Below are 18599 nucleotides of genomic sequence, written 5' to 3'. Positions count from 1 at the left end.
TAGAGGTCCTCATAACAAGAATTGGCAATCAGAGATTCTGATACAATGTGACAGTCAATCCATACAAGGTGTTGGTTGCAAAAAAAAAGAGCAATTGTAAAGCGTTGGTGACATGTGACCCCAAGAGCTGTGAGACAACCAACCCCAATTGACCTCTTGACATCCATGGTAAGTTAGCGGATACATCGCTTTAGCTTAATAACTATAAGATGACTCAAAATAAAAGTAATACTTTGGCTTTTAAGCTAGCTTCTTGTTTTTATTTTACAAAAAAATCACAAATTTTCAACACAAAACAACATGAAACTTTACTCTGACCCATGAAAATAAAAGTTGTAACTTTAATGTTTTGTGTCTGTGCAATAAATTTGGAAGTGCAAATGATTAAGTGATCAAAGAGCAACATGTTGTATCATAACTGTACTGCAGCACCATGTAATGTGTCTAGAATAAGCATTTATTTTGTAACATAGGGTTTCCCTGGGCTATAAGTCCCACCACTAAAGAACAAGTAGTGCTTCATACAAACAGAGTATTTCAAATGAGTTATGCTACATGCACTAACCTTTTATGACATTTATGTATTTGGACAGATGAGATTAGTCAGATAATACTCTCACAAAAGACGATATCCTGTCTTAGATATTTAAAATAAAACTCCTTAAATCAGTCGACTGAGGTGATACTGTAGGTAGCATGCTGCGTCCTGCAGGGTGTCTAACCTGTTCAGTGATCTCTCATCACAGGAACCATTTTTACCATCTCCACTACACACCATTTCAGCTCCTTATTTAGTGCTTCTATTATTGAGACTCCTCTTCTCACATCTCCACAGTTCAGTTTACGTGTCATCATCCTCTTGTCAGTTTACATTTGAGAGTCTCACAGGATCTTAGTGTCATATTGTCCACACCTTTTTTTTGACCATTGAATTCTAAACAATTCTTGTCAAAGATTTCTGAAGATTATATCATTTCAACTTTTAACTCCTTTCTGGTGCTTGGGGGTGGAGCTCCCACCCTCATCATTCTGATTGGTCCTTCTCTGCCTTCATGGAAGGGAAAATTTGAGTTTTGAAACTTGAAAATGGAAAATATGAAACTTAAAAAAAAAAAAAAATCAATGGTATTTTCAACTTCCTAAAATCATCATTCACTTTATTTGTTTTAATTTTATGTTTTTCATTCAACACCTGTTTTTTCAGCTGTCAGTTTCAAGTTATATTTTGATTTTCAAAACTATTGGCTTGGATTTGGCACCATAACTCACACCCCAACAGGTTTGTACAAAACAACTCTGGGAGTTTTTTTCACTGCCTGTACCTAGAGTCCTGCCTGGTGGGGTGTATACCAGCCAGGTAGGAAGAATTTAGGATTTCAGCCACTTCTTGTATCTGTCTTGGGAACATACCGTATAGCAGCTTATATTCCCATGATGGTTCATCTATGTTTCTCTTTCCCTCCTCTCATATCTTCTGCTGGAGGTATTCATTAAACACTCCATCGCCACTAGCCATCTTGCTGATGCACTGATGGGTCTTTGTTGTTCCATCCTTCGTCGTGGCTCTGACACTTATTAGTTCTCTGTCTCCTTCCTTTTGCATTGGGTGCAGCCTTTGGGAGCTAAAGTTGAAATAAAAAACACAATCGATAAATGCAAACATATCTGTTAGCAATTATTGAAATAGTTAAAGTTTGTCCTGTTTTTTGCTTTAAATAGCTTTGCATTCCTTACAAAAATATCTGCAACTTCAAAGAATATTTTGTTAAATTTAATTTGAACCTGCTTGAGTTTCTTCAGTAAAAAGGATGTAAACGTTTTGTTTAGTGTCAGCCGAGTGTTGTCCTTTAAAGCCTCATTCCAACTATTTTATCTATGGTAAAACTGTTCCCATTGATCTTCTAATTAGGATTTTTGTTTTTTGCCAAAATCCAAAAGCTTGTGCTGTTTTTTTAAGACAAAGTCCAAATCGAAATTCTTCCCCTACCCCAATGGCTTCTGCCTTCCCCTAAATTTAGCCCTCCAAACAGAGAGTTATGGAAAAATAGTCACCAATAGTCACCAGTCAGCTACATTAGCACGGTGCTCCTAGCGCTTATGAATATTTATATATATATAATTTATAACTTAAAATAAAATCGTGCAAACGCAAAAATTAATTACTTACATTTAAATGTAAATTTTTGTGCATCAGAGCACACCCATGTGAAGAAAAGTGCTTCATGGAACACCCCCGTGGGTTAGCCCCATCAAAAAAATGATTTCAGACAACCCTATCACTTCAAATGTCCCTATAATTTGGGAGAAGGGAGAAGCCACAGAGGTAGGAGAAGAATTTGGATTCAGCCAAATTTTCTGCAGAGCTGCGATAATTCATCAGAAATGTGCCTCTTGAGTTGTAGGGAGGACTGTTGGTGTGGCAGTAACCCTATGTTGATATTTTTTTTATTTATTTCTTAAATGAGTACTTCATTTAAAATTTAAAAATATTTTCTTAACTGAATCCCTGTTCTTTAGATCAGAAAATGCTATAATTTACAGATTATAAGTTGCAAGTTATAAATCGGCAACCTCTTTGCCCTCTCCGTCAGTTTATGTGGACTACCACAACTTCCCAAACTCTTCCATTTTATTATGATAGAGCTGAAAGTTGACTGTGGAAGATTTAGGAGTAAGGATGCACCAATTCTTCGATTCGAACTCGTCACCATACTCATCGATGCAGAAAATTAAAAAAACTGATTTGACAGCTTTCCATGCAGGCGTGCCCGTATGTGTCGTGCTAACACACTGACCGAGCAATCAAGTGGACTCTTTCAATGAAAAGTTAATCCAAACGCACACACACCAGAATTCCTGGCCTGCGCGCACGGAGCGGGCGTTATTACTCAAGTTTTTAAGTTGGGTCGTGAGCTCTACGCACAAATGGGGCACACATTGAGCATGCGCTGAATGTTCAACTCGGATCAAGGTGATTACACACCGGCCACGTGCGATGCATTCAAGAACACGCTCTACGCGAGTTTATAAACATGCGCTCAGCAGGTGGTACCACACCAGAGCAGGGAGGAGACTCTCTTCTATTTGATTTTACTGTTCATTAGCGCTCCTCCCCAGAACCTTGGAGCAAAAAGTCAAAAAGGTGCGAATCCCCCAAATCTTACTCCAGGCTTTTTTGTTTTCACAACTCTGTTCCTTTAATGTCTGTCTGGGTGTCATATTAATCCAACCGGGCACAAACCACAGTGATTCATTTCTGTTTTGTGATCACATTACTGCGTTGCTGCATTTATGCGTAAAAATGTTGAACGGGGTTGAACATTTAGTGCGCGCTCAGCGGCTGGGGGGATTGCGCTGAGTGGGTGCAGGTGCAGAGCGGTCCGTCACATGGACCACAACATGAACTGAGTATGAAAGGATTTGTGATCATTTCAATATTATGTATAATTGTTTGTTTGCATTGAACCCTTTCTGTTAGTAGGAAAACAGACAGTTTTATGTAAGGGGCAAAAACAAAACATATTTAGCCTTATAATACTTTTAATTCAGTGTGCTGAAAAAAAAAATTGAAATTGCGACTTTAAAACTGTGAATTGAATCGTTACATCCCTATTTAGGAGTGAGGACATTTCATGACTTGTTGCACAGGTAACATTCTATGACATGTCCACACTGGAATTCACAGAACTCCTAAGAGCGGAACATTCTCTCACAAATGTTTGTAATAGCAGTCTGCTTGCCTGAGTGCAAGATTTTATACACCTGTGGCCAGGGCAAGTGATTAGGACTGATCCTTTGAATGGTTGAACCTTTTGGTAATATGGTGTATTTTAATTATGTCTAAAGTCTGGCCCGTGGGCCAAATGTGGCCCATGTTCCTATCCCGCAGGTTCCTGTCATTAAATTAATACTATGTGGCCACCAGCACTTTCTTACCCTTTTAACTGTGGTTGGCTGAATTCCCTTTCTAGCTGTCATAAACCTGTGGCAACACTGTCCCGGTACCCTTCTGTGATACTTCCCATCTCATTTCGAACATGTCAACTGTAAATAATAAAAAAGGCACATCGACAGGATGGACCCTGCTTTGTAACTTTCAGAGAACTTTGGACATTTTATTTGATATTGAGAGATGAAGGGAAACAAGAATGGGATTTGAATGTTTTTTTTCTTTACTTTGCAGCAAAAGCACGGGCACAATGATATGAACGTGAGTGTAGAGGCTCAAGGGCCAAATGAGTGGATCTAATTTATTTATCTTTCTGATCAAAACCACAGGGGTTTGTACATCAGAATAACATGTTTATGTTGTTCACATGATTTATATTTAGAATTTTGGAATTATCTTGGAATCATAATCAACATTTCACATGATTTAATGTTGACATGTCTTTTTTCCAGATTTTTTCTTTATTTTATTTATGCTCCTCAAATGAGAAATTTACAGTAATTTGGGTAAAAAATGTTTGTAGACAGATTTCTGTTCAATGTAAAGACAAGAAAAGGATCAAACTGGATAATGATAATACAAAAAATTATTACAGTTTATTTGCATTTAATTTTCTTAAAAAATGGTTCAAAGAATAAAAGCTGCATGGTTGTCTCTCACACATTTTCCCTTTACCAAATCCGGAAATAATTGCAAAAGGTTTGGACATTCCCAATTACACGTTCATGTTTATAGACAAAAGTTAGAATTATTTACATTATTCTTACTTTGTGCATTACAGTTTTATGGTAAGAATCTCCGAACAGGAACATAAAATGGTCTTTAATTTGACAAATAAACGTGTCCAACATGAATCGATTCAACCCATCCACAAATGTACAGACAGAAGACAATGTCATTCAGAGACATCTCACACACGATCAAAGCCAAATGCATTCCATTTGCTTCAACAAATCACTTGTGTTTCTAGCCTAACAAGTAAATGACTTCTCACCAATATAATGAACCTTTGGCATTAAGCACTCTATACCTTCCTCAATAGTTTTTTCAAAGATCATTTGAGATGATTCATTGTGTTACAGCAGTGCAAAATATACATTTTTTCAAGAGGTTGATTGTTCTGAACTTTTAGACAATTCAATAAAAAACGTATTTTCTTTAGACTTCCAGTAGATCAAGGGTAGATAAATACAATAAACTTTATAATAAATGTTTTGATCTTTTATTCATGAGGTGGCCTTGATAAATCTGTTGTCAGTAATAGTGGTGCCTGCTCTGTTGCCCCTATGTAAATGAAACCATGCCTTTCAGGCCCACTATGCACTGCAATCTCCATATCATTTTGTTCGTTTGGGACCTCAAGTCTGCTTTTTTTCCATTTAGAGGTCAAAGAGTTGAAGGAGACATAAACTGATTGACAACCATGGAGACCAAGCATTGAAATACTAATAAAAACCCTAACTCAAGAAAGAAATGAGGTAGATGCCGGGCAAAAAATCTTATCCTGAATGTCCTTATCTTTACAGTGCACTGTGGCCTGAAGAGCCAGGTTGTAAGTTAAAAAATGTCTTTGGGAGCAGAACTGGTTTCTGTTGGGTTTCTCAAACAGCAGTTATGCTCCTGGATAATACTAAAGACTGACTGCTGAGTCCAGGCCAGCTGAGAGCTGGTGAAAAGCTTAGGCTGGCTTAGTGGCTGTCTGCTATGGAGATTTGTTTGCAGATGGAGTACTCCATGCTTATCTTAACCATAGATTCACTGAGGACAAAGAAGCACCATCTTTCACTTTTGAAATAATATATTTTGCCACATGCAGTTATAAATGGATCCATACAGTTTTCAGAGTTTTATTTATTATTTTTTTTTTGTCTTTCCTAGTGTGTATTAGGAACAAAGACCAAGATGAAGGCTTAGAGGAAGAGGAATAAGGGGGAAAAAACAAAACAAAACAAAAAAAAAAATACAATTTTCTTTTTTCTTTCATATTTGTTTTTTTTTCCATTTGTCTGACAATGTCCCACAAGTTAAATCTGTACAATAATAAAAAATAAAAAATAAACAAATAAATAACATAAGTAGAAATAACAACTAAATAGGTAGAATCCATACACAATAAAGGAAACTGTGCAAATATACTGTACCACGTAAACTGTTAACGGGTAAGTTATGCAATAAGAAGTTTTAATGTAATCAATGGAAAGATTAACAAGCAATGATGGAACAGAAAAAAAATATTACACTAGACAACACACGTTAAAAGGTACAAAGAAAAGAGAGATTGTATCTATTTCATTTTGTTTTATGATCGTACAAAAGTTGCTCTTTTAGAAAAACAAGGAAGACCACAAGATGTTTATTGGCTCTTGTTCGTCTACCGTTCAGTCCAAGTTATTTTTGTAAATGTCCCAGAGGAACAGATTGATCAAAAGCTGCAGTAAAGTCTTCACTTGTCATATGCCAATATACAGAAAACAATGTCACCATTGCTTTAGGAATATTGGGGGAAAAAATCTAATAAAACAATGAAGGAGAGACTAGAGGGTTGAAATCCAGCATTTTTTTAAGGCGTGTTATCAAAGAAAAGACAAAGATTGAGATGTTTACAAAATCTCCTAGTGCCTAACTGCATCTTTTTGTTTCTCCTTTTTTATTGTTGCATCTTTGCAGGGATTGCTTTAATAACATCTAAGCAGCTGTGGGGTTTTGTAAATATTAACTGCAACAGCTGTTAGCAAGAGCAGCAATGTGTCTTTTTCACTGTCATCAGTGCTTGCTGCATGTCTTTTGGCATTAAAAAAAATCATAAAATCTGAGAATATGACCAAGAAGAACCAGTCAGAAAACAAAAGATGTCTTTGAAAATCTGTCTACATTAAAATACAAATACAGTGTTTGAAAAATGATATATTGTCCCACATTTTGTATGTCCATAAGCAGAAAAACATATTGGAAAGCAAAGCCAAACGCATGAAAATGGGTCAAAGAAGTCACCGGTAAGGACATCATTATTTTAAAATAACATAAGAAGAAAAGGTAAGGGAAAGTCAAATCACATATCGTGTTTGTGAAGTTTCTCTGTGTTGAAATGTTCCCATTGGAGGTCATGTTCTATATGTCTTTTGCTGCTCTGCTGTACAAGACTTAATGCTTTAAGCATAGATTTCATATGGGATCATGATCGTCCCAATGCTGTAACCGCATTAACATGTGGTAAGGACATTTGTGGCTCAGAGTATACCTGCTTTTAAATGGAAAACCTTCTTACCAGCTGCAGTCCCTTTTTGAAGCAAACCGCATACACTGCAGTGGAGCACAAGTAACCACAGCTGCCATTGACCTCCTTAAGAAGCATGAATTATGGGGGTAAGAATTAAAGTTAATAAAATGGAAGAACACCTTAGAGAATGACAGACACTCTGAACTGGGTCATCAACAGCTGTTACCTCAATTCATCTCTAATAATATCCCTTAGCCCTGGGCTCAGGTCTGCTGGAGTTGCCTGTATAAAGGCTCAGACTGCTTGATGAATGAGTGTGCCAGGCAGAACTGTGGCTTCCCAGACTGCACCTCACAGCTCAGAGATTGCCACTGAGGACAACCATGGTCAGCAAATCAATTCACAGCTCTCCAGAGAAGTACTCAATGTTCGCAAACTCATCTGCCTTTAAACGTGAAAGAATCTGCTGTCACCTTATTTCCTGTCCTGCCTGTAGAATGTTCCCCTGTCTTCTTTTGAGTGAGATTGGTGCAATTGAAGTGACTGCACCTACGCAGTATTTGAACTGCAGCCTGTTCTGCAGGGCAGGATATGGGGATGTCAGAAGAGATTTAATTAACACCTGAAGGCTCTGTAAGCCTTTCACGCTATGCGCTGATAACAGCCAGCTTGCATCCAATTGGAAATTGGAAGCAATTTTTTTATGTCTATTAATAGTTTGGAGTACATGCTGCAACAGACAGATCTGAGATTCCTGCATGGAACTTTGATTACAACATAAGAAGAGCTGTTATCTCACCCTGGGAAAAAGGCTGCTGTAGACCATGTACAGCTTAGGCTCACAGGCAGAAAACAACTCATAATTTCACTTAATTGTGCTGTGCTGGGGAGTACTTTCCTTTAAATACAAAACTTTGTTTTGACACAATTTCCAACTGAGTTTTGTTGGTAATAATTGAGAGGAAAATATTATTGCCTATGTCATTTTGCATTTCAACCAAAATTAGTATACACACAGGATTTTTATTATAACAATGATTAACCGTCACTTCAGCTTTATGTTAAAGTTTAGATTAGCACAAGAATCTATAAGCAAACCCCTCACAACTATCATGCTTGGAGTGACAACAGCCTACAAAAGCTGGTTTACATAGCAGTGTCTGTGCTGGACTAACACTAAAAAATACAGATCAAAACCTTAAAAATATATTCAAGATTCAAATAATATTTTTTAAGATCAAATTAAATCAATCTTTATCTATATTGCACTTTTCATACCCGTTAACACAAAGTGCTTTACCCAAAAATAAGTAAATTAATTTAAGAAGTAGATCCCCCACCACCGCACATAAAGCATTTGAATCTCTCCCTTGCCCTATAATAATTAAATATGAAAATACCGTTAGCATTTTAAAGGGCACAGCACCCCTGTGTAAAACAATTTTCAAATATGCTGAATGACATTGTGCATTCTGAGTCAGTCAGCCATCATTCAGAAAACAGAGGTCAGAACAATCATTTCTAATAAAGGCTTTTTCTGGGTAGCAGGTGGATGCTTAGATAACTGATGTAAGAACTCATTTTGTTCTTCTCAGAAAAAGCTGGTAATGCCAGCCTGCAGGCTGGAAGGTGTTCTACAATAGGTGAGATGGTTCTGTTGTGATATCCTTTCTTTAAACGCTTCAGGAAATTTTAAGAAAACATTTTTTTTTGTCCGGGGAAAGTAAAAGATTTTGTTAAGTCATGATGTATTGCTTCTGTGTCAAATAGATGTGAGGTATGGTAGATTACATTTCAAAGAGCTTAAGGGGTTTAGTTTTGCTTTACATTGCACCTTTTAGAGTTACAAAAAAAATAAATAAAAAATACACTATTAATATTTAATAGACTTTTTTGAGAGAAATCTGGTTTAATCAGTGTATTGTTTATATCACCTAAAAAAAGTTACATTTAAATTCCTAAAATCACTAACATGTAAAAAGAGACAAATCTAAGCAAATAAAGCAATAGCAGTTCTTAATGATTTTATTTGAATGTTTATTTTTTTATTCATTCCTTATAATGTAATACCACAGTAGCCTAAAGTGCAAAAACATCAAGAAATCACTCAAAGAAACAGATTTTTAAAATCACAACAACTAAAATAAAGCAAATATTTTAACAAACAATTTTATACTTTAGAAAACAAAACACAATTCAAGAAAACAAAACGAGGGAAAAAAAAGTGCCCACTGTGGAGTTACTTTGTATTAATGTCTTTTTGACGTCGCCTTCAACGTCAGGTGTCTGTCCAATGTGTGTGCAGAACGTTATTCCAGGCAACATGTTTTTTTTTTTGGCCTGCGTTGAGTATCATCGTCCACAGGACGTCTTTATGAGGGCATATTGTAGCTTAAATTTGGTTGCTGTAGATGTTTATTCTACTTCCCTCTTCAATGCCAGGTGTCGCTCCGCTGAGGGAGTTAAGTTAATTTTAATGTTGCTGGCTAAAATCAATGAACAGTAGAGGCAGGAGCAGACAGGTAGCAGTTCAGTACTCTGACCTACAGGTGAGGATGAGAGGTGGCTTAAAATGAGATGTGAGTGAAGAGGAGGAACAGTCTGTTGCAGGGGAATTCATGTTCAGCAGCCATTGGTGGAGCACATTCTACAGTGTGTAGCTCTTTGAAGGACAGAAGTTGGACAATTCCATACTATTTTTTTTCCTCCTGGGTCATGCAAAGGTGAAGAACGGGTATTGTTCAATAAGTCTTGTATTAATAGAAGGTGACGGTACACTGGTAGGAGAAAGCATGGTCCTTAAGTAGAGAACTGTAGCACTGTTGAATCTGATAGGCAGGCAGTGCTGAGGCAAGAGTACAGACAAGCAAACAGGAATCATGGACTTGAGTATTAAACTTGGCTGATGGGAATACTATGAAAATCATCAATCATTGTCTTGCCTCACCTGCAGACTAAGGCAGGGCAGAATTCTCACAAGGAAGACAAATATATGATTACTTGGGAGTCAGCACGGCACAACCCGAGTAGTGTGGTAGAAGTAGACCCTAAAGGACTACTTCGCCTAGGTAGTCTGCAACAAACTAAGCCAAGCTAGAGCATGATTGCTCACTTACCTCCCGTTGGCCAGTGCTTACATTACACATAAAAAATTAGACTCATGAAGAGAAGCAACGGTTTTACAAATCCTGAAAATTAGAGGTTTGTGAGCTTGTAGAAAACAGATGTCTCACAGAGCTTAAAGCAATATTAGGTTTTGTACTGAGGTTGGATTTGTAGACAATAATGTAAACTGACGTTTATAGGTTGGCTTGCAGGGTTTTTTTAAGCCATTTTAATAACTGACACTCAGCATAGGGTGTCAACCGCACAGCTGAGGAGAATTTACCCAGCACATTTAGTGATCACAGTGTCCACTGAACCAAGAACATCCCCAACTCTACAACCAGCCTTAGCATGTTTGAGCTGTGGGTAGCATCACACTTATCAAATGAACTGCACGTTTGGGTCAAATGTTCACTGGTACAGTATAAATTGCGAAGAGCAAAAAGTCAGTGAAACACTTGATTGAAGCAAGAGCAAGGATTGGTTTGCGTTGTCCACGCCAGAATCCAGAAACCCCCACCCCCACCCTCTTCCTCCACACACCAAATACTCAATATAAAAACTACTCAAAAATAGAACAATGAAACTACTAGTAGCAGCTTTGTGGTGACAGGTAACACCGTGTTTATTGGGATAGTTTAGAATCTTTTGCTGCAGTCTTGTTTCTATGAGAGATCTTTAAAAAAACAAACAAAACATTATTTTATTGTTCTCTGCATTAGAGAGCTGATAATTTTCTCAAACTGTTTCAGTATAAGAAGACATGTTTTTAAATGTAGGTGTACAACATTTACCAGGAGGAAAAAATTTTCTTTTTTTTTTTTCTTTTTTTTTTTTTATGTTCTCCATGAGGTTCCACAAATTAAATTGGAAAAATCCTGCACGGCCCAATCAGACATTTAAAGATAGATGGTTCAAAAAGTAAAAAGGTGATGGCTCTCAACTGTATCCTTTAATAAATCCTCCATCAAGACACGCCAATTTCTCACGTTGAATTAAAGTGCTCTCTGAGGAGCAGATGGATTCCCGATGGGCCTGTGATATAACTACAGAGCACAGTTGTCCTGGTAATGGAAAGAAAGGGAAAAGAAGTGAGGGTTGCTAAGGTTTTCAGAGCCATTGGGAGAATCATGTACTACTTGGCTATTACCCCGCTGAGGCAGCATTTAAAGACTTTACCCTCAGTATGCTGTGAGCCAATTTCATGGCTAATATCCTCTGTGTGAAGGAGTGCGACAGGTCAATTCCACCCCAGCAGGAGCGACTTGCCCATGTGGCTTTGGTGGAGTTTGACAACACATTCACTTCCAGCTCACTGGTATTTAACAGATCCATGAAAAAAAGAAAAAAAAATCATGCAAATGAAAGTTGGATAAATGTTTTTTTGTAGAACAAATACTAATAGTTTGTGCCCAAAGTTGTCCATAGCTATTTGAAAATTTCTTGTTTATTTGATCGTATTCCACCAAACTGGAATAAATAACATTGATAATCCTTATGTTTTAATTTCTGTGTAATTCTGGTGTTGACTTTGACTTTTATTTAGGTAAAGAATTTTTTTTTCTGCGTTCATATGCTGTTGGAAGATTTATTTTTCTGATGCCAACATGTGTTTTCCAAGTCAGACAGTATTTTTTTCCCAATCATTCCAACAGTACTTGGTTGCAGCATTTCTCTAAGTTTGCGTTTTTCCCTGAATGACTTTAACCCCCTCACTAAAAAAAGAGAAAATGCCACCGTTTTGAAATAAAAGCAGTAAAATGTTCTGTTTTAAAGTATAAACATATTAATTCTCAAACAAAATGAAAAATAGTTTCATCCAGATTCCATGTTATTGTTTTCACATATGAGGTAGATTACCAAGACAATCCATGCATCTGCTCCGGATTCTGCCCTTCTATAAAATTTTAGAACCCTTTGTGACCTACGAGTAAAAAAGTTTGCCCACCCTCGTCCTAGAACCACAGAAAAACCAAAAAAAGAAGACAAGAAAAGAAAGAATAATAGGTTTTATGTAATTGGAAATAAAGTTAAAGCAGCAACAATTGTTTGTTTACCTTAATTATAAGATAGCCCCAGGTAGGCTGAGATTAGGGATCGGATCCGGTCAGAATCTAGTTGCATCTGAAAGAACATCTTCAGTAGACCTTTGCCTTTGCTGTGGCACCTCCTGTACTAGCTGAAAGAAATGGAAAACAGAACAAATTGTTGAGTAAACAAAATTCCCACGGCTTCAGACATTTATGTCCTTTTAGATTAAACTTCCTTTCATATCCGTGAGTGGTTTGTGATTTTTTTTTACTGTCATAAACTCCAGAACATAAATGGAGTCCTTCACACTTTCAGTTAGTAAGCATAAACAGCTACCGCATGTGTCTGAAGCCTGTCAGCAGCACAACAGCACTGTTCTCCCCGTAGGAAGAAAGCAGCAGAAATAGACTGACACTCAGTAGTTTGGAGTAGTAGGCAGGAGAGCGAGTACAGAGAAATGCTGGACTGCTTTATGGTGTGGTGTGATGCTAAACTTAAAAGAAGAAAGGAAACTATTTTGAGTTTCTAGATAACTACAAACACATCGGTGTTTCCATCCTGGGAAATAAAGTGGAGGCGTCGGAAAGGTTGGGGGTTCAGGTGGACCACAGACTGGGCTGACAAACAATGAGCCTGCTTACAATGTGGACAAAGTGAAGTGTTCTCACAGAGAAAACTGAAGGCTTTTGCTGTTTAAAGTGAGAAGTTCTAAAACTTTGAAAAGTTTGTGGTGGTGTGGGGATTTGTGGATTCAGAACATCAGAGCTGCTAAAAAAAAAACTAAAAAAAAACAACCTTTTAAAGGAAGGAGTCTGTGCTGGAGAAATCTTTAAAACCTTGATCTTACAAAGAAAAAAATTGATAATTGGAAAAATACTGTATCTTTCACATAATGCATTAAAAGAGCAGAGTGTTCTCAGTCAGAGTGAATGTCTAACAAAGGCTGATTTAGAATATAATTTCTGCATATCCATTAATGCTCCATTATATAATTTAAATTAAGTTAGACTGACTTCAATTAGCTGTTATAATATTGCATGTTATTAGCCCAATTAGAGATCGAGATATCTTGTTAGATTTATTTTGAAAGAAGATACATGAAACTTTAAACCTGTAGGAGCCCATAAGATATCTCTAGTATCATGAACTGCAAAGGAGATCTTAGTAGATTTATGTAATAATTACATAATCTGTGTGAAAAAATATCAGAATTGACTTTTACTATATAGTAAAAATGGTGATGCATAAAGCCCTGAGGAATTTATGTTGGTGTAAAAAAGTGTCTTTGAAGTTTCAGGGCTGATGAATTTGAGGATAAAGATTCTTGCTCAAAGTCTCAGGCTGTGCATTTTCTGATGAACGAGGCCATTTGCTTCTGTAATGCTCCTGATTTGCATAATTTAATGTAACTTTGTGAAACTCAAAACTTGCTCAAATAACTTATGAATGTAGAAAGATGCAGATTCAAATCCCCCAGACATGACTAACTTATGAAATCGAAATTGATGCTGTGTACAAGACATCTCCATGTGAGAGCTTCAATTCTGGCTGAATATTTGTGAATGTGTTCCTAAAAAAAAAAAAAAAAAGATGTTGTGAGAACAAATGTCAGCAATTTCATCTTGACAGCTCTATCTGCTTACGCTGTCTTGGTCTTGAGACTGCAGGTCTTCAGATAAATGTTTGCCCAAAGGTCTTAGCAGCTATGTTTGCTGGTGCAGGTTAGTTGTTAGACTGCTGCTTCCAAACTGCACTTTCCCGACTGTTAACTGAAATGAGATTTGATCAAAATTGAGATACAAAAAAGATTAATATATTGACTCTAAGAAAGGAAAACTTTGGCAAGATAATAATCTTTTGAGAAAAAAACTCAAAAATATAATCTGGCTTGCTTAAGATGTACTATGTGGACATTTTTAGTTGATTGTAAACATTGCTGCAATGGAAATAGAAGCACAAGGTAGAGAGTCTTAGAGTGTGATATGATTAAAAAACTGAAATTAACTAATTCTGTCTGGAAAAAAGCAGTTATTACTCAATAGTAAAAAAGGTTATCCAGTTTCATGCAAAGATCAAGATTCCGATTAGATTAGAATAATACATTTCCAGTCCATTGTCTGAAGTAGTTAATATCAGGATGCATGAAGGAAGTTTTTTTTTTTTTTTTTTTTTTTTTTTTTTCCCCAATCTTCCCATTTTGATAAGAATTACAATCAAGTAAAGTAAATGAGGTTGCTTCAGGTTAACAACTACTAAATAAGGGTTTTGAGAAAAAAAATACATTAGACTTTTTGCACAAATGTTATTGCTCTTATGAGAAATTTTGTGACAGTTGCATGAAAAAAATAATTCCGTCAAAGCTGTCTGCTGTTGTGTTTCTTTTAATAGGATTTTTTTTTCATTTATTCAAGACAGTGTCAGCTTTCTTTCTATTTTTATCAAAACACATTTCTCTATAAGGGAAAACTGAACATGGAAACAAAATGCAACCAATTACTTCCAGCTGTCAGTAATGTTTGTAGGATGTGAAAAGCAATGAAGCCAATTATGTTGTTTATGGCTGTCAGCGGCAAACTGAAATAGAAAAACAACACAAAACACTAAATTACTTCTAAGGTAAGGTAATTAGCTTAAAGCATCTTCTCAACCATTTTTACCCCTGATGCTGAATATATATATATATATTACAAATAAACAACTACATTTCTTCTGTCTTGATCTGCAAATGAAATGTACACTGTTAATAATCATAGAATGTTAGTGAGGATTATGAGCTCTAAAATAATCCAAAGTTAAAGTTGCTGAAGAGAGAGAGAATGTCATCTCAGTGTTCTTGTGTTCTCTTAAAATGACTTTTCCATGGTCTGTAGTATTTACGTCTTATATGTTTCCAGCAAATCTTTTTGCTTCATGGTGTTTTCTCAAATTTTCACACGTTTTTGATACAACCTCTCAGTTCTATGATTACATTAAGAGATAATTACAATATAGTTGATTTGAACTTTTGTTTTGTTCAATTTTTTTCTTTAGATCACTTTGAAAACAAAAACTAAATCGACTGCAATAATTATGAATAGAGAATTAACCTTAAAAAAAGTCACCAACCCCTTATATCGCTTTTTGAAAACTGTTATTTTGATATATATATCCATGTAGGAAAAAGTTTATTTTTTTTATTTGGGTAAAATTGTAATTCTCTTTTCTTTTGCTTTCTCATTAAAGGGGGATGAAGTCCTGACAGTCATCAAAATGAAAGCTCAGTGGCCAGCCTGGCAGCCACTGAATGTGTAAGTAAAACTAATTCTCTTAAATATCACTGTTCCTTCCTCAAAAGTCTAGGGCTAACAAAAGAAAACACATTGCATGAAGTTTAAGGTTTTTTATTCAATATAAAGGGAGGAGGGGAGGTAGGGAGGGACCAGTGTTGGACAAAACGAATGTAATGAGTAAAACTAGCAATAACTATTCAGAAACAAAACCAGAAAACTAAAGTCTCACTGATTTATCTACAAAAAAGAGTCAAAACATACAAGGTAATATGATAAAAAATTACAAACCAAAACCTTTTTATTATGATGTATGATTGTATTTTAATTTTATTTCTTATGAAAAACAACACCAAAACAGTATTTTGCTCCATTTGCACATCTCTGAGCATTCACATAAAACCCTGCTCTCTGAGCACCAGCCCCTTCTAATCCACTTAAACAAGTAGGTTCTCACAATCAGCAACCAACCTCGCTTTCGCTGCTGAGTTACCTGTAAATTACAAACACTTCTTTGCAAAAGTTCGGATTTTGTTTTGTTTTCGCGGGCGGAACGCAGACACACTGCTGACGTCCCGAAGTGGGCGCCACCCACAAGGACTGAAAGGCGGAGCCTCAGAGATCTTATTTCCTGGTAGGAAAAAAGCTTGTGAAAATAACTCGTATTTAATAATAATTTTTAAAAAAAATTCTATAGTGTGCTAAAGGTGTTATTTCTGAAAGGCTTAAGAATAGCTTGATATAGACCATTTAACATACTTATTTCCCTTATTCGTGTTATTTTTATAGTTTTTACACACAACTACATAATGTGCGTCAAATAAAGATTTATATCTTTAAATTATTTTCAAGCAATTAACAGTTTTTACTGTAAATCTTGATTGTCAGTAAAATCAAGTTGTAAATTCAGATTTTTGATGAGTGCTTGTCATGCTTAGAAATGAACTGTCATTTTTATTTCTGTGTGATTGAAGCCATCTCTAAAAAATGCTCTGAAATGGAGTTTTTGTGACGGACAATCTAAAGCCATTATCAAGTGTCTGCCTATTTCTTTTAATAAATCAGAAAATAGCCAGAAGGCTATGAGGTTCACAGGGAAACAAATCTGTTTCATATTGTGGTTTTCTGCGCCAAAGTCTCAACAAAGCTTTTGAAGCGTAGGTTATCATTCTCCAGTCTCCTGATCAGTGAAAACTCGGTGTATGCCCCGAAACTGCCAGCTTCTTCAGCTAACAGCCAACATGTTCGTTTATTCCCAAGTTCATGAAAGCCATTTAATTTCTTATTCATAAGAAAAACAAGAACCTTTTTGACTCAGCCAGTATAGAGAAACTTCAGTGGATGAAGACGAAAGCTGTGATGTTCCCTCAACCGCAGGAGCTCCGGGAGAGTCCTGAGATTAAAATCTTTAAAATAAAATAAAAAAGCAACTGAAGCTATACATCAGGGTATTTTGGTAACACAATTTCATGCAATGATCATGTAAAAGTTTCTTTGAATATATTAGCTTTCCTTTTTTTGGGTAACATCTTAGAAAAAACTCATAAGATTAATTATGGTCATCTAATTGATGTCAACATGTTTATCTGTTCACTCTAAAGCCAGTTATAAAAGCAGTTGTCACTCTACCAGTAGACTCAGTTGGGGGGATGGAATGCCTGATTTTACATCTAAAGTTATGGGCTGTTTTGGGCTATAGAGGACAATTATTTAAGATGCACCAGTACATTGAATTTAAGGGTTTTTATTACTTAAGAAAGCCAAAAGAAGGGAGGAGGGGAGGTAAAAACTATGTCAAAAACTAAGAAAAAAAATACGTAGAACAAAACTAGGCTTAAATACTCACTCCAATGAAAATCCTGTTTTTGTCATGATGTATGACAAAAATGTAACCTTAAAACTGCATTTATTCAAACTGTGTAGAAATTGCAATCTGTTCAGCTGTTCGGCTCTATTCCGATATATCCATCTACAGACGAATATATTTTTTTATCACTGGACGAAGCAGGGTGGGATGTCACCCATAGAAAATACCTTACCCCCTAATGAAGGCTAATCTGTCGCCATTTTTCCACATTACAAGCACTGTAATTTGGAGCTAGACGACAGTGACTGGTCTGAGTCGGTCTGAGTCACATTTTTAGGGCAACTACAGTCGCCAATCATGAGTGAGTTTGTTCAAAGTCCTCGGGAGAATCTGTCAATCCAAACCTTTGAGGTGGGGGGCCAGCGGGCACCACATGCTTTCACTGAGGCATTTGGTTAGTAACTTGAATAACTTGTGATAAAGAAAAAAATATGAAAAAATTGGATTAGCAAGAAAATGTTAAGAAAAATGTATCAGAGTAAAAATGTTATTCTGACAAATAGAATGACAGTAATAACTGTCTCAATATTCTATTTCTATTTAAATAGAATGCCAGCAAACTTTCAGAGGCCTTTCATGTCAGATTTCATAGTTACAATTCTGACAAATCAGACCTCATACATCGCTGGTTGATTTTGTACATTCTGGAGAAGAAAACCAGAAAGTTCCAATCTGTAAATATTTAAATTGGTTCACAGCTGGAACATAGATAGACCTCAAAGTGTTGCAAAACCAGTTATAGCGCACCAGTTTCCTGTTCTATTGTTGAGCAGCGTTGCTGATGTTTACTGAACTTGATAGAACTAAGTGGGTGGAAGAAACTTTGCAACAATTTTCCACACACTTTAAAGTCATTAAATAGTTGTTAAAAATGATAACTGACAGCAGGTGCAAACTTTTGCTGTTCCGACGTCAGTTTGAGAGTAGAAGCCTGCACTTCTGCAATGACAGATAATTACAAATCATTCAAAAGTTAAAATGCTCAAAAATACCCCAACAGTTAGGATGACAGATGGATCAATTAAATCAATTTTAATGTCAGACAAAATTAAAACGCAACAACAGAGCAAAAGTGAATGTAGAGTTGAGCAAATTAAATAAAAAACCATAGTGATAGAGTTAAAAAAAAATATTCTTGATCCTGAACTTGACAGACTCAGCACA

The 18599-nt window shown here is 36.1% G+C and overlaps 1 protein-coding gene across 2 annotated transcripts in view; it reads left to right on the top strand.

Annotated features, from left to right (window-relative positions):
• Positions 1-18599, top strand: part of spon1a (spondin 1a) — a 65948-nt gene that overhangs the window by 29616 nt on the left and 17733 nt on the right. For both annotated transcript variants that reach the window (XM_024296108.2, XM_024296107.2), the window contains exon 7: positions 15525-15589. In XM_024296108.2, coding sequence (XP_024151876.1) covers positions 15525-15589 — 65 coding nt within the window. The remainder of the gene's footprint in view (positions 1-15524; positions 15590-18599) is intronic.

This window comes from Oryzias melastigma, linkage group LG3 (genome assembly GCF_002922805.2).
Source record: "Oryzias melastigma strain HK-1 linkage group LG3, ASM292280v2, whole genome shotgun sequence".
Taxonomy (NCBI): Eukaryota; Metazoa; Chordata; class Actinopteri; order Beloniformes; family Adrianichthyidae; genus Oryzias; species Oryzias melastigma.
The sequence above is the reverse complement of the archived record's forward strand: the minus strand, read 5'-3'. Positions and strand labels throughout refer to the sequence as shown.